The sequence below is a fragment of the Ixodes scapularis genome, unplaced genomic scaffold (genome assembly GCF_016920785.2).
Source record: "Ixodes scapularis isolate PalLabHiFi unplaced genomic scaffold, ASM1692078v2 PGA_scaffold3__209_contigs__length_174095766, whole genome shotgun sequence".
In the NCBI taxonomy this organism is placed as follows: Eukaryota; Metazoa; Arthropoda; class Arachnida; order Ixodida; family Ixodidae; genus Ixodes; species Ixodes scapularis.
This window is the reverse complement of record NW_024609868.1, coordinates 12752575-12767564: the sequence shown is the minus strand read 5'-3', so window position 1 is coordinate 12767564 and position 14990 is coordinate 12752575. Positions and strand designations below refer to the sequence as shown.

The following is a 14990-nucleotide window of genomic DNA, read 5'->3' as shown; positions in this document are numbered from 1 at the left end:
GTTATTCCAATGAAATAACCTAACTTTTGCAAGTCTGTCTCCATCTGCACGTCCTTCGTCAGTCTTCGAACCGTATTTAATTTCACAAGCTGTGACTGTTGCTAATTACAAGTTATAACTAGCAGGCATCTACTGTTAGTGTCAAGTGGCCGGTCGTTGCTAAGTAAATGTTCTAACCAATACGCCCATGCTGTTGGGGACAATCTTACTTCGCCAGTCTACGCTCGTGGTGAACATTTGCTGGCCCAGCGGCTTAATTATTGCATGATTAGTATATCAGCGTATTGGATATTTCAATTTGCAATCACTCTTAGTGTAAACGCCGTGGTTACATCAACTAGAGGTAACTAAAGAATTGAAAAATCATCGTTATGTGGTATGGTTTTGAAGTTTGAAGAAAACCTAGAACCTACGTCAGCCTTAAAATTTATTATAGTTACCATAGGATGTTTCTGCTTATGCTTTAAGGATTCTTCAATTTTCTGGAGGCGTCTATGGCGACTCACGGAGAAGATGACCTGGTGGTTTTCTTCAATGGGCCCCAGGCTATAGTCGTAACGGTAACACCGGCAGCAGTTGAGGTGAGTAATAATATCCACCGCACGTTTAATAGCAATCAGGTTAAAAGTATACACTAGTCGTGATCGAGCTCGAGTCTGAGCAATAAAAATATTAACCACTCAGTGATATTTTGTGGACCAGCTGTAGAGCAAAATTATAATCATAATTCACTATTAATGCAGTAATATAATCACTACTACGCAATTTTTTAAATGCAATTTCAGGTGTATTCTTGATGTAGCGCTACCGGCACTTGAAGGAGCCGCCTAAAATGGAAACTTTTATAGTTACTGACAAGGTGAGAACGGCAGGAAGGAGCTTCAGTTCAACACCTCGACTGTCTCGAAGTGTCTCGAGGTGTCTCGAGGTGTCTCGAGGTGTCTCGAGGTGTCTCGAAGTGTCTCGAGGTGTCTCGAAGTGTCTCTTGGTGCACGGGACACTTCGGCGACTCAGGACCTCGAGTGTGCGCGCGCAGCCCGCGCAGCCGGTCCTTAGCGCGGGCTGAGGACCGGGGGTTGGACAAACACGCCCTGCCCTTTTTTTTGGTTGTGTAACCCAAGTTGTAAATTTGGAACACCTGCCGGACGAAGCAGTTTGTAAAAAGCGGCAATATTTGGAAGCGAATTAACTAGTGAAATCAATAGTTAGCGCACGCTACAAAACAGAGACTCTCGCAAAATGTGCACATAGTGTAAAAAAAAAAAAAAGAGCTTCCATTGCAGTAAAAAAAAAAAGGTTTATTTGAGGGTGTCTGAAATAGCCAGACTCGATATAGCGCTCTTGGTGCGGACGGGTTTCGTCAGCCTGTCGTATACATTCTTCCGCTTTTCGGCTACATCTTCCAACGCTGCTCCCGGCGCCACCTATCAATACGTGCGGAAAAAGCGCCCGCCACACGACTCAGTCGTCTGCGTCGCCGTTGACCATGGCAAGTTGTTTGGTCCAATATTTTTACAGAAAGGGAGCTACGCTTCGTAATTTCGCATGATAAAGCTGACCTCTGGAATACACTTTTGACGAAACTTGTAGATTGCGAAGTGTAAGCGCCGATTTATACCGCCAATTCTAGATAGATCCTTGGTATTTTGGACACCCTAGCTAGCGTTGAAACCATAGCAGGAGTTCTTAAAGTGACCTTGCAACTATTTTCGGATTTTGGCTCATTAATTGGGGAGTTGACCTCTGTCTGAACGAAGAAAACACCATTCACAGTTACGTGCACAAAGTTTTTTTTTTTTTTTAAAAAGAATGAACACTCCCAAAGTAGAACCACGAAAAACTGGACATTGACCATGGTCAAACGTATATAGACCCCCATGAATAATACTTTCGTGACACAAAAAAGTTAAGAAACAGTTATTTGTACATAATCCACATATAAAAGAACTGCTCCGGATGGCTTAATGTTACGGAATGGCACGGTTGTGCGCGATTGATATGAATTTCGTCAAAAATTTCAGAAACGCAATGTAAATATCTTTTTCTGAATAAACAATGTCTCGTTTTAAACCTCCAGGCTCTCGTGAACAGCAGCAACAACATCAACAAGCCATTCATTTACCACTTCATGGAGCCTGCAATGGGGAAGGGTTTGATAGTCAGGTAAAATACTCTTCCAGTATACCTCCATTGAGTTAGAATTAATGCACGCTAAACTGCCACCATTTAATGTCACGTTTCTAGAGCTCACAGACAAGAAATAATACATGTACACGTGACGAGACAAACAGTGGGAGGAATTCTGGAGCATAACGAGCACGTACCACGTTCCATGCGGCGGCGTGTGCTTCATCCGCGTTCCGCAACTTCTAGCCTTGTACCTGTTCTACGAGTGGTGACTTTAGTGCACTGCTACGCTTCTCACGCGCTCAAAGTCTTTCTGAAGTTTACTGATATAGTAGTTTTCGAGGTCGCTTAGCAAGTTTCTAATTGGAACCATATGTCTATTTTCATTATTTAGAAATTTAATTAACGAATTTTAATTAATTAACTGACTCGTCTCTACGACTAGCCCCCTATACTATGCCACCCTGGCCGTAGAAATCACCTGCACAAACCGTATAAGTGTAGCTTTCATGACTTTTTTTTAAAACAAACCTGCAAGTATAAAAAAAAATCTATATATACATATATAGGCAGAAGGAAGTTGCGCAGACACAGCAGCCGTAGGACGATAAAAAATAAAAATATCATTCAATGGGGAAAAAAGTCGCACAAGAAATGTGGAAAGTGCCGAAAAAAGTTGTATTACTTAACAAGAATAATCAAGGCTAGGCACAAGAACGCTAGTTACGCGGGGAAAAAAAAAACTGGAAAAAGGACGGAAGAAAAGTCAAAGTTAAAAAAACAAGAACTTACAAAAATAAATTCTGAAATGGAAAAAAAAATAAAAAGGTAAGAAAGGGGCTTGACGCCTGTCTTCGTCAGAACGGGCCACAGTGCCACTGTCGACACGTCGACGGACGTCTAGCCCCTTTCTTATTTTTATTAATTTTTTTATTCTTGATTTTTTTTTTCTGTTTAACAATTTATTTTTGTAAGTTCTTGTGCTTAACTTTGACTTTTATTCCGTCGTTTTTTAAGTTTTTGTTTTCCCCCGCGTAACCAGCGGTCTTGTGGCTAGCTAGCCTTAATTATTCTTGTAAACTACTACAACTTTTTTTCGGCACTTCCCACTTTTCTTGTGTGACTTTATATACATATTGTTGCTGTTACACTTCATTAAGATAAGGATGGCGCGACGGCCTGGAGGGTACGGTTTACAGGGGGGGGGGGGGGGGTTAAAGAAACGATAATTAAGGTTATATATTTATATATATGTATATAGTATATATAATATAGTATAGTATATATAATTAAAAAACGACTTCTTTAGTGCTACGCGAATCCCGTCTTCACTAAATGTTTCTTGAGCTTGGCGGACAATCGAGGGGTGAAACATCGTCACAGTCTGGCGATTAATTTAGTAAGAGTTGTTGATTAACTTTTCAATGAGTGAAAATAGACATATATGGTTCCAATTAGAAACGTAGTAAGCGTACTCCAAAACCACTGAATAATTTTTGTTAGAAATACTTTGAAAAACATGAGAAGCGTATAGTGGTACAAATGCTTCCGTTGATATATAGGCAAAAGTAAGGTGCGCAGGCACAGCAGCCATGGGATGATAAAAATAAAAAAAAACCAAGTTAATGGCGAATAAAAAAAAGTCACACAAAAAATAGGTATAAGTTGCCAAAAAAACGTTGTATTAGTTAAATAGAAGAAGTAAAGCTAGACACAAGACCACTAGATACGCGGAGACTACACTCAAAATGACAGAATGAAAGTAAAAGTTAAACACTAGAGCTTACAAAATTAAGTTGTTAAATATAAAATAGAATAAATAATAAAAAATAAAAATAAAAATAAGAAAGGGGCCCGACGGCTGTTTTGCTTCGACAGTGGCACTGTCTTCTTCAGGTCTTAAGCGCACATGGCGCAGTCGGTTGGTTTTATAGAACAACTGATGTTTACAAACAAACCGGAGCGCCCCTAGCGGACGCCACCGGCGCCGTGCATGCGCGATGTCGGCAAGAGGCTCGCCGTCGTTCACGAACAAACCAGTGGAATGAGATACTGTGGCTGTCGACGTGTCCCAGTGCTCTTTTTCGCGCTGGAATTGTTGACTCAACGATTTCCTCGCAATGTCTCACTACTTTAGCGTCCTCAGCGAAATTAACGAGGCTCGTTACTCCCCATACCGCGTAAATAATGCGATATGCGGCGATTCATTCCGCGCGGACGCCGCAGAATGGACGCTAAAGCCTGATCCGAATGATGAGATTCTGCTCACCATGTTCAGTCACGACGCCGCTCGTACTGCTTGAAATTGAAATCAAACTTGGAATTTCCCTTGGCGGTAAAAAGTCCTCTGGGGTGACCGAGGAAAAAGTCGGAAACGTTTCGAGACCTTCTCGAGACGCTTCCGGTTTTTTCCTCAATCGCTACACAAGACTTTTTACCACCAACGGCAGTCCCTGGTTTGAATTTGTTTACTCAGAAGTGCTTGTTTTCAGAGATGTAAGTTTCTCTTTCACTCTCTCTTATATATACATAATTATAGACTTCATGCTTATATTGCATTCTAATGGTAACTACGTTAATGTACATGCCATCGGGTGTAAATGCCGGGTGCTGTTTGTAGGACATTATCTGTTAGAAAGAGTTAAGCGCATGTTGCTGCTTTCTTATTCCCACTCCAGCGAAAAGAATGTGTGGAAACCAAGAAGAAAAACCATCAATCCAGCCTTCCATGCTCGCAACCTGGACTCTTATGTTCCCATTATGAGTCGAAGACTGGAACGTTTCGCAAGAAAACTTGAAGGGATTAATGATTCTGCTTCCGGCTACTTCAATATTATGGCCCCGGTGAGGGCCGCAACATTTGGTGTCCTGATGGGTGAGATACTTTTTCACGCTTTCTAGAAGAACATTTTGAGAGCTTTTGAAGGAAAGAATGTCTAAAAGGGAACGCGACCGAACAGCACACGACAAAACAGCACCCGACAAAACAGCACGATCAAAACAGCAAGCGTCAAAACAGCACAGCGTCAAAACAGCACGGCGACAAAACAGCACGCATGAAAATAGCACGCGACAAAACAGCACGGCGTAAAAAACGGCACACCGACAGAGGAGCTCGTGCCAAAACAGCACGGCGTCAAAACAGCACAACGAAAAAACAGCACGCATGTAAAAAGGCTGTAATAGGTACCGTTTTATGAAAACAAAACAGAACGTAAAGAAAAAGGGTTGGTCATTGCATGGCATTATTTAACAGCTAGTGGGAAAAAAAACAAAAAAAAAAACGTACGCTGGCGGCGACGGGATTGCACGTGCATTTTTTTTTACTTCAAACGCTATATTTAGGGTTCAGCGTATTCGGGTTAAAGCGAATATAACCGGTAAAAGTACGCCGAATTAATTTTTCTACATTCAGGCTTAACTGAAAAAGTTCAGAATTTTCCAGAGCGTTTGGAGTTGTATGTGTGTTTGTGTGTGTGTGGGGGGGGGGGGGGGGGGAGGTGTGACTCATAACTACGTTTTTGTGTTTTCGGATAAATTCGAAAAACACCCGCCGGTAAAAGTTTTGCCTTTTCGGATGTATCTGACAAACTCTGAATTTGGATATGCCAATCCCTCCACCCGCCCCTTCCCCCCACACACTCACACACACACACACACAAATATATTTTACAATTAATGGTTTAATCAGCGCGTAGAGTAAATGTCCTGGGAAAATGCCACCACACATATCTTTCGAATTTCGGTCACGACAACAGGTCAATGTACTATCGGCTCAAGACAAAAATTACTGTTTATGTTTCTGGTTTGGGTCATACTATTTGTACCTGAGGGGAAGAAGAGGTTTTGTTTTTGTAACCGCGAAAGCTATGGACCATAGAAATTATATAATGTGAAAAAGAGGACAGTTAAAAACTTCTCTATTACATTCTTTTCCACCCTATCTCTTGCGGCCGCGCCGTAGGTTGATGGAATAGCATGGAATAAATACAGGCTTCCCAGCGACTACCTCCAGTAGGTTATTGATTTTAAAATATCGACGTTTATCGAAATAACACTTGTGTGCCACTTTTGTTCTAGGGCAAATTAGTATTGCCAGTAGTAATGGCAGCAACGCCAAATCCACCTGAAGAAAATATTATTTAATACAATCGCGTTTTTTTTGTTTTTTTTTGTCCAGCATACGTTTACATTTGGATATTGTTTGTTTATTTTTAATAAGAAACACTGCGAATTTGAGCTCCAAATTTCGGAGAATTTGGAATAAAAAATAAAAAAAAACTCCGATAAACTTCGAATTTTCGGCGAAAAATAAACTCTGAAAGCACCTTCCGAACTTGACGAAAACTAAACTCTGAAAACACAGCACCCTACTCATTACTGACCATATGACAACTTCCTTTCGCAGTTTTCAGTTTGTCTGCGAGATCGATTCAACTTTCAACATAAGCTTCGGGGGCGCAGGGGTCCTCAGGACGAAATCTGGGTTTTTCACCTGATAGAGGTTTGTGCCGAATTTTTCGTTAAAAGAAGAGAGTTTAATCGTGAAATCAAACAGCGAAAATCAAGAGCGTCCGTAAACGCCGCGCATTGTTTAACACCCCTAGCTTCCGTCTACTAGAGGAGAACATAAATACGAGTGTTTTATTGTCATTTCTGCCGTCAACGCAAATTTATCACCTCTCGCAGTCGTGAAAAGGGGGGAAAACGCACAGAGTACAATGCTTGCTAATTTCTCCATTTTGATATTTGCCTCTCCGACCGAAGTGGTACTGAAGCTCAGGCTCGTCCTGTGTACAAATACGAGCACACGACGATAATGTCAGATACGATAAGGCCCCAGTGCATTTTACAGGATAGGTCGCGTCGGCTGCCAAAGACGGCAACAAATAAGAAGACCAGTACGTGGTACTGAATATACATTTTACACAAGCGATTTTAATTATTGAATTTTCGCTAGTATACCGGTTTTCGTCAATAAACCTAATATAACTGAGAAGTTTCTGAGTCTACAAATATTCACCGCAACAAACCGAAAACTTTTGTTTGGAATAGAACCCGAAAAAAGTGCGCGGAATTTCAAATAATACAAACCGAAAACGCCGAACCCTAGTTATATTGTCAATGTCATGTTTTGACGCTGTGCTGTTTTATTGCTGGGCTGTTCTGACGCTGTGCTGTTTTGACGCCATGCTGTTTTGGCACGTGCCCTTCTGTCGCTGTGCCGTTTTGACGCTGTGCTGTTTTGTCGCGTGCTATTTTGACGCGTGCTGTTTTGTCGCCGTACTGTTTTGACGCTGTGCTGTTTTGACGCGTGCTGTTTTTACCGTGCTGTTTTCTCGGGTGCTGTTATGCCGTGTGTTGTTCTGTCATGGTGCCGGTATAAAAGAGTCCGCTTTTCTTTTCAAAGTTCAATAGCGAAAAGTTTTTTTTTTGGGGGCTCTCAGTTTTTTTGTTTGTTGGTTTGGTTTTCTTTTTACACATTTTACGACGTGCGGTGGATTCAATTCGATTTCAAAATCTTTTCATGGTCCCTTCAGTAACCTTGGGAGATTTAATATGGTGATTTGAAGGTCATATATAAAACGAGGATTACGAACCAACCAAACCAACCGATGTGCAGTGTTTGGTTGCATGAGGTGTAGTTCTTTTTACTTTCAGTGCAACCAAAGGAATCAAGCACTCTGTATTTTCTCTACACTCTGCGAACATATTATATCTACAAATTCAGACTCACATATATAGGCTATCCGGCACGCTTCAGTCAAATTATCGAGAGAAAGGTTCCTATGGTATGGGGTCTGATATATGCTATCATAATTGAAAATTTCATTATTATTCGGATGCTCTTCTAGAGTTATTTACCGCAGTTTAACTGAAGGGCGCATAGTAGTGTTTCATAATATGTCATGACATATGTAACTTAATTGCCAATAAGATTGAATATTTGCGGATTATTATATAATATATGAACCAATGCGGGCGGTAAAAAATTAACCCACTTGTTTTCTTGTTAATCAGAAACGGTGTTTGGAATCTCCGACATTGAAGACGAGGAGTTTGAAAAGAAAGGGCACATAAAACGAATGCAAATGTAAGTAGTAGCAGCACCTTCCCCATTCTTCGACATTAAATTCACTACATTACCATCTATGCGCATAATTGGGCGCATGCCTTGTTTCTATTTGTTTAGCTGATATAGCGACCACCGTCATTTCTTATTTGAATAACTAAAATAACCGTCTGATAACTCACTCCTACCGACAATTTCTTAAGGGGGGACACTGCCTACAAATTTATCTTTTGAACTACTCAAGTGACCGGAATGAAAATTTCAGGGGAAATTTAACCTCAGATGTAGGTGTACTGTGCCAACTTTGAGCTCTCTAGGACAAATTTGATATGCAAGAGAAGCTATTAGGCACCATTCTGGCTGCTAAAATAAAGTGTGGAATGTAGGACTTCGGGCTATCTAATTTTTATATCTCAAGTGTAAATATTTCATGAGGTTTTATTACTTCAAAATATGAGATGCACATCTGTCTTATGTAAAGTTTTGAAAACATAGTTTTTTTAATGAGGACTTCAATTTAAAATAAAATAAAGTAGATAGCGTGATTCCCCAGTAAATTTCAGTTCAGAAACATCTTGATTGTGGTATCAGAATAATTTTACGTTTAAACAAAATATTCCTTCGTATGAAATTTGGTTAAAAACTTGGAACTGAGACATTTGCATTCAAACCTTAAACTGATTTACTTTGTTACTGTCTCACAATGGGTTGAAAATATTTTATATCAACCGAACTGTTTGGCGTATACATATCACATTTAGAGGAAGGGTGTATAAATAGTTTCTGAAACCGAAAACCTCATAATAAAAAAAATATATTAAATTTTTTTTATTCAATTTAAGTTGACGTTTTTTCTTAAAGGTAATTTATGTTTTACATAAGATAATTATTCTGTCGGCTAGATTGTAGTGGGGCATTCACGGCTTGTACAAACTTCATAAATAAGTTAAGTAAAGGATGCGCTGCGTTTACTCCTTTTTGTATAATGCGTGTTCAGTCACTAGAAGCGTATAAACGAATTAATTTTAATGTGTCCTAACAAACAATGCGATCGAATACATCCCACGCCTCCCCTCCCTCCCCTCCCCCCAAAAAAAAAGAGTGGTTGTAAATTCCACTACCTCTTACAAAATATTTGAATATGTTTTTTTTTCATAGACTGGAAATGATTATAAAATAATGAGGCCCGCTGATGCTGTCAGAAATTACCACATCTCCTGACATTTTTTTCCCAGTTTCTGTGACGGATTTGTTTCCCGGATTTGCAACGTCGCTTACTGGTGGGACTTCATCTACGAACTAAGCAGCGAGGGCAAGAATCACCATAGAGTATCACGGATATTAAGAGACTATTGTCGCCAGGTACGTATTGAATCTTTGGTAAACACTTTCCTTCCATTTTTTGTTGATGATTACTATGGACGTTGCTATGTTGCACTCTTGCAACAGACAGGCTAATTAGAAAGAACGGACAGACAAATCACATAAAAAGACTTAACCTGGGAAATATAACCTTTTATTGGTTTTCTTAAGCGCTTATTGAAAAGTCAGAACCTCTGCTGGAACAATTTTATACTTGAACAGTCATGCTCCCGATTATAAATACTTGCTTTGATATTTTGAAATTTTAGTGTTTAAAGGCAACTGAATCTTTTCCATCACTAGAAGTAAACGGTTTAAGATATCGATGTATCTTTTACAAAGCGTTAATATATAAATCTATTTTAGTACTTGTATTTGCAGGTGCTGCCTGAGACATATACTGAACCTAGACTATTTTGAACCAAGTGTACAGCTTTTGTACGTATAAATACTCATGGAAGATCCATAGTTACTTACAAGCCAAAAAATAAACCTCAATCGTTTTTGACCATGTAATTTCAATCATGTCTCATAACCATAATCAGAAAAAATAAGGGAGTACTTATTTTTACATTTCATTTTTGCGTTGGGACCCAGGTAATTACGGCGCGCAAAGAAGAACTGATGGACAAGGGCCATGTCAGAAACTCCATGAGATCCTTCCTGGACATTCTTCTTCAAATGCACATGCAAGACGGAACGCTTACTGAGAGTGACATTCTGGACGAAACCGTTACAATAATTGGTGCTGTGAGTCTCCAATATCATCTATACACCTTGGTTCAGCTTGATTACCGTGACTCATTGAATTCTTAGATATTTGTCACCCTCTCCTTTAGCCTTACATGATCTGCTCTCTTTAGGGCCAATACATTAAGTGGTCTAAAAAGAGATCATTCGACTATAACGTGAAAAGGTCTGTTTCTCAGTTGAGTATTTCCGTGTGTTTGTGTGTGGTTGGGGGCTGGGGATTGTGATAATAAACAAGTTTCAAGTTCTTTGGACTATGAGTAAGTATATTACATAAATGCTTATAAACGCAGCACTTAAGGTATCAGAAATAATGTGTTGTTCCATAAATACATCATAACTCGTTCATCCAGCATTTAAAAAATATTTCCAGCCTTTTTAGGTATAGCCTTAATAGGGAATAATAATGTTTTATTAAACTTTAGTGTGCCACCTTGTACTTAAGTTTTTCCCAGCCTTATAATCCGGAATCTTTTTTATTGGAACGCTGACTTAGAAATCGAGACTTTAATATTTTGTCTTCCAATGGGTACTGCTGACGCAAATATTATTTCAAACATAACAGAAAAATAAATCAATTGTGTTTGGAGCGGAAACGAAATAGTGCATATTACCTCTAGTGCAATTACTTAAATAAAAAAAATATTGTAAAGACCCCCCAAAATTATTGTGCCCAAACTTATTCTTACCATGTCGGGCCTATTGACATATCCTCAACGGAAACTGAATGTTGATACTTACTATGCATGCCGCACTTCATACCTCCACCGAATGAACTGCTGACTAGTCCACAATGTTTTGCTCTTCAATGCAGGGATTTGACACAACCGCCTCGGCGGCCGCGTTTTGCCTGTACCTTCTCGGAAATCACCTGGAAGTTCAAGAAAAGTTGCACGAAGAACTAGATAGGGTTTTTGGAGATGATGTTGACCGTCCAGTAACATTGGATGACCTCAGGGATCTGCCGTACTTGGACTGCGTGATTAAGGTAATACGTCTATGAACTTCGAATCGCCTGAAAAGCTACATATGCACATTTGGAAGCATTTCAACTACCTAATATGTTACTCTTCTGGATGCTTTACAGGAAACGTTGCGGCTTTATCCCTCTGTTCCGGTCGTGGCGCGCTACATTGACGAGGACATGAAAATAGGCAAGTTTCAAGTAAATGTGGAGCCTATACGAAGCGCAAGTTTGCCCGGTTTTTTTCTCTCCATGGGTTGTGTTGACGTCAAAACTCCGAGCTCTCATTTGTTCTGAATCAAGGATAGTGGGTAGACCTCAGAGAAAGCTGCCTTGAGGTCTACTCACTATCCTTTCATCAAAGCCAATCAGAGCTCGGCGTTCTGACGTCACCCGAACCCCTGCAAAAATACAGACGAACTTGCGCTCCGCATAGTCAGTGATAGTGCCACTAAATAATCTACGCTTCAGAGTAACGACACTTGGAAATATAATGGCTTAAAATTATGGCTGCCAGTTATCTGAAGCTCTATCTGAAATCACAGGAAACACTTTTCCGTCCTCCACAAATGTTTAAACAGTTCGTAACAGAGCAAATCAATATTACATGAGCTTCCTAACACCAAATATAATGCTGAGGAAGTCACACTTTAGAATCAAGACGATCGGCAGTTGCGTCTGCTCTGCACAAGCCCCAAAATGGCGGCGCCCACAACAATGTCGGGGAACGGAGTGCCAATACTCTAAGCGCAGCTCATTTAGTGGCTCTACTCAGCGACAGCTTACAAAAAGCAGGCATGCCGAGTTCCAAGCATCTCATAATAGCTCCGGTTCTAATCCGACTTCGGCATTAGCCAATAAGAACGCTTTAGGTTCAATACTGAAGCGAGAAGCGCGAAAATGAGAAGTCAAACCTTGAGTTTGCTAAGCTGTAAGTGACTGCAGACACCACAGGCACTAATCGTTAATAATCTAGTACTACGGTGCCTGGAGCGTATCTCCCACTGGTGTGTTAATTAGCCCCCATATCTCGCCCATTCATTGAACGGAGTCCCGAAGTGGCAACAAATGACGTCACAGTAGCCGGAGAGTCATCTTGTCAGATGTCGCAATCCTGGCGACTGATCGTAGAAGTGCTGGCAAAAATACCGAGCGAACGCGAATGCCGCTGTCGTCGCGGCGTCCCGACTTCTAACTGCTGAAGCGTCTGTGGACTGTCACAATGGAGAGTGACGTGCGGCAGAACAGACGTCTGCCAGATCCACCACTGCTGCTGGGACACCGCCAGGATCGCGACCGGCGACAGCATGACACTCCTATGACGTCACCAGGTGGAAATCGAGAGACCACTTTTTTGGACGCTGTAATCACAACGGTCGTAGACGCCTTCCAAGCACTTTTCGCCTTCGTATGTGTGATGACATATGTATGTAATTATTATACTCCAGAAATTAGTGCGCATAATGATTCCACGTCGTGTTACCAGGTGAACAGCTTATTCCCAAGGGAACTACAGTAACGACGATGATCTACTTTCTGCAACGACACCAGAAGCTCTACGATGACCCGAACAGCTTCGTTCCTGAAAGATTCCAGGAAAACAATGGAAGACATCAATACGCCTTCATTCCGTTCTTTGGAGGGCAGAGGAACTGTATCGGTGAGTTGTGATGCCGTTATCATCATCTCCACTCTTTTCAAACTCAGATATTTTCAAATTGAAATCTCATGTTTCATGGACTCTGAAATTATTTTCACGCGTGCCACCAGCCCTAAAATTTTCGGTTCAAAGTTGCGCCTAGGAGTTTCTCAATATCAGACTCAGGTTCGTTAAATATTTTGTTACGAGCAAGTGCAAAGCCGTAAAAACACCCTCTAAAAAGTATGTTAAGTTCACGTATTTAACGGCTAATCACTGCGACCAATGGATTAATCGTTGTGAATGACGTACGATTAGAAAACGAGCATGATGTTTCACTTTCTGCTAGTCGCTAACCATATCACATTTTCAAATCTAATCAAATTCTAAACTTCGTAATTTACTTGATTCGTTTTCTATTCCTCGTGGTTGCCTATCTCCGTATTCTGCAGGAAAGTGAATTCAGACATTATTTTTTTTAGTGTCGGTACTTCTTGTGCACCTGCGGTACATACCTAGTTAGTTTTTTTATAATGTGGTAATTAAAAATTCTAGATATATCTTGCTATAAATATATAACTACGAAAAATGAATTTTCTTCACAACTTTTTTGAATATCCAGTAAATGACGAAGGGCTCCTATCTGAACAAAAAACCTCTAAACGTTGAAATCATGTGATAGCACGGTGTTCCAGATACATCCTGACAAACGGTACATCCATAGCAAAGCGGAAAGTGGGAAAACAATAATCTTTGGTATCGAATGTCTGGCTATCGAATGGGAAATTTTGAAACATGCAAAGTTCGGAGTGTATTTTCTTATGCATACATGAGTAGAGTTTACGATTGTGGTTTTCGAGGTCAGAAGGCTTTCAAATTTAATTAAAACTAAATACATTGCATGCTTGGTGATTACATCCTTAAATTAGTAAGCTGAAGACGGTATCTCACTTTACCTTGTGACCGTCGATATGCCACAATGCTTGTGGGTCTTTTAAAATCGTGGCGCGGTCATCTTCGTAGGGTAGATCTTTTTCAGTTTCGGTTTCTCAGCATTTTGAAGAATGTGGCGCTCTGCCAGTAGTTGAAATGCAGAAAATTCTTTATTTTCCTATTCCTCATCACCCAGCGTGAGGGAATGACTAGCCTTTCTTACCTCTGTCTTTTGCTTGATTTGGACAGAGAAGTGCTAGAGAACAAGTAACTAAAACGAGATTATAACCATAAAGAGAAAACAAGAAAGGGTACCTGTAGCAAACAAAAAATATTTACACTTTTAAAAGAAAAAAACAATCTGGCAAGGTCAATTAGGCAGTCACTTGCTTTAACCCCAGTAAATATTTTGAAGCAGCGATTTATTTAATCAGAATAATCTCGTTTGCCGGGTATGCTTGCCATGTATCCAATCCTTTTCTATATTTTAATATTTATATTTTTATTAACCTGCTTTAATTTGAAGATGCATAAGTGTTAAAAGACAAAACGGGACAGTGAAACCACTTTATGCATTGAATCTATTTACGGAGGTACTTTTAAGATTTACTATCTTCAACATCGTTCATTAAACAATTCAGAGTTTACATCTCAAGCAGTCAAAATACAATTTGCGTATATTTCCGGTGTATTTAACAATGTAAACTGAAACTTACGCGCATTTTATTTTGTTTACAGGTCAGAGGTTTGCGGTGCTAAAGGCAAAGGTGCTGGTCGCCCAGGTGATGAGGCGCTTCAAAATCGAATCGAAACTCCCGGAGAGTGAACTCCAGCTGGAGATTGGAATTGTTCTAAGGCCATCTCAGAATCTGGATGTGAAGCTCACTCGAAGGAACCGAACTTTGTGAAGAGAAGACGGACACCACAGTCAGATTTTGTTCGAAGATGAAATCTTTTTAATTTCCCAGTTCATCAAATAGGAATATAAAAAGAATTATGTTCTTTTTTTTTTTAGTTTTCGTGAGTAAGGAGCAGAAAAGAAGGCCGCTTTTCAAATGCAAAAACTTTTCTTGTACATAGAATTTTTAGGTTTTAGCTGCCACTGCAAGGAGATGTGTTTGGTTATTTACGACGTTATCTTT

The 14990-nt window shown here is 40.1% G+C and overlaps 1 protein-coding gene across 1 annotated transcript; it reads left to right on the top strand.

The window, feature by feature from the left end:
* The first annotated feature begins 494 nt into the window (after positions 1-494).
* Positions 495-14756, top strand: LOC8038902 (cytochrome P450 4V2-like). Its single transcript, XM_042292567.1, has 8 exons — positions 495-581; positions 2078-2163; positions 9436-9562; positions 10160-10312; positions 11127-11300; positions 11400-11466; positions 12763-12936; positions 14587-14756. Exons 1-8 carry the CDS (start codon positions 495-497, stop codon positions 14754-14756), a joined length of 1038 nt encoding a protein of 345 aa, XP_042148501.1.
* Positions 14757-14990: the final 234 nt, after the last annotated feature.

What these genes read in the sequence shown, in the direction of transcription:
- LOC8038902 (XM_042292567.1), top strand. Translation starts at nt 495, where the DNA reads ATGGCGACTCACGGAGAAGATGACCTGGTGGTTTTCTTCAATGGGCCC. An exon ending in GGGAAGGGTTTGATAGTCAG is followed by an intron (nt 2,164 to 9,435) that starts GTAAAATACTCT and finishes TTTTTTTCCCAG; the next exon opens with TTTCTGTGACGGATTTGTTT. An exon ending in TAAGAGACTATTGTCGCCAG is followed by an intron (nt 9,563 to 10,159) that starts GTACGTATTGAA and finishes GTTGGGACCCAG; the next exon opens with GTAATTACGGCGCGCAAAGA.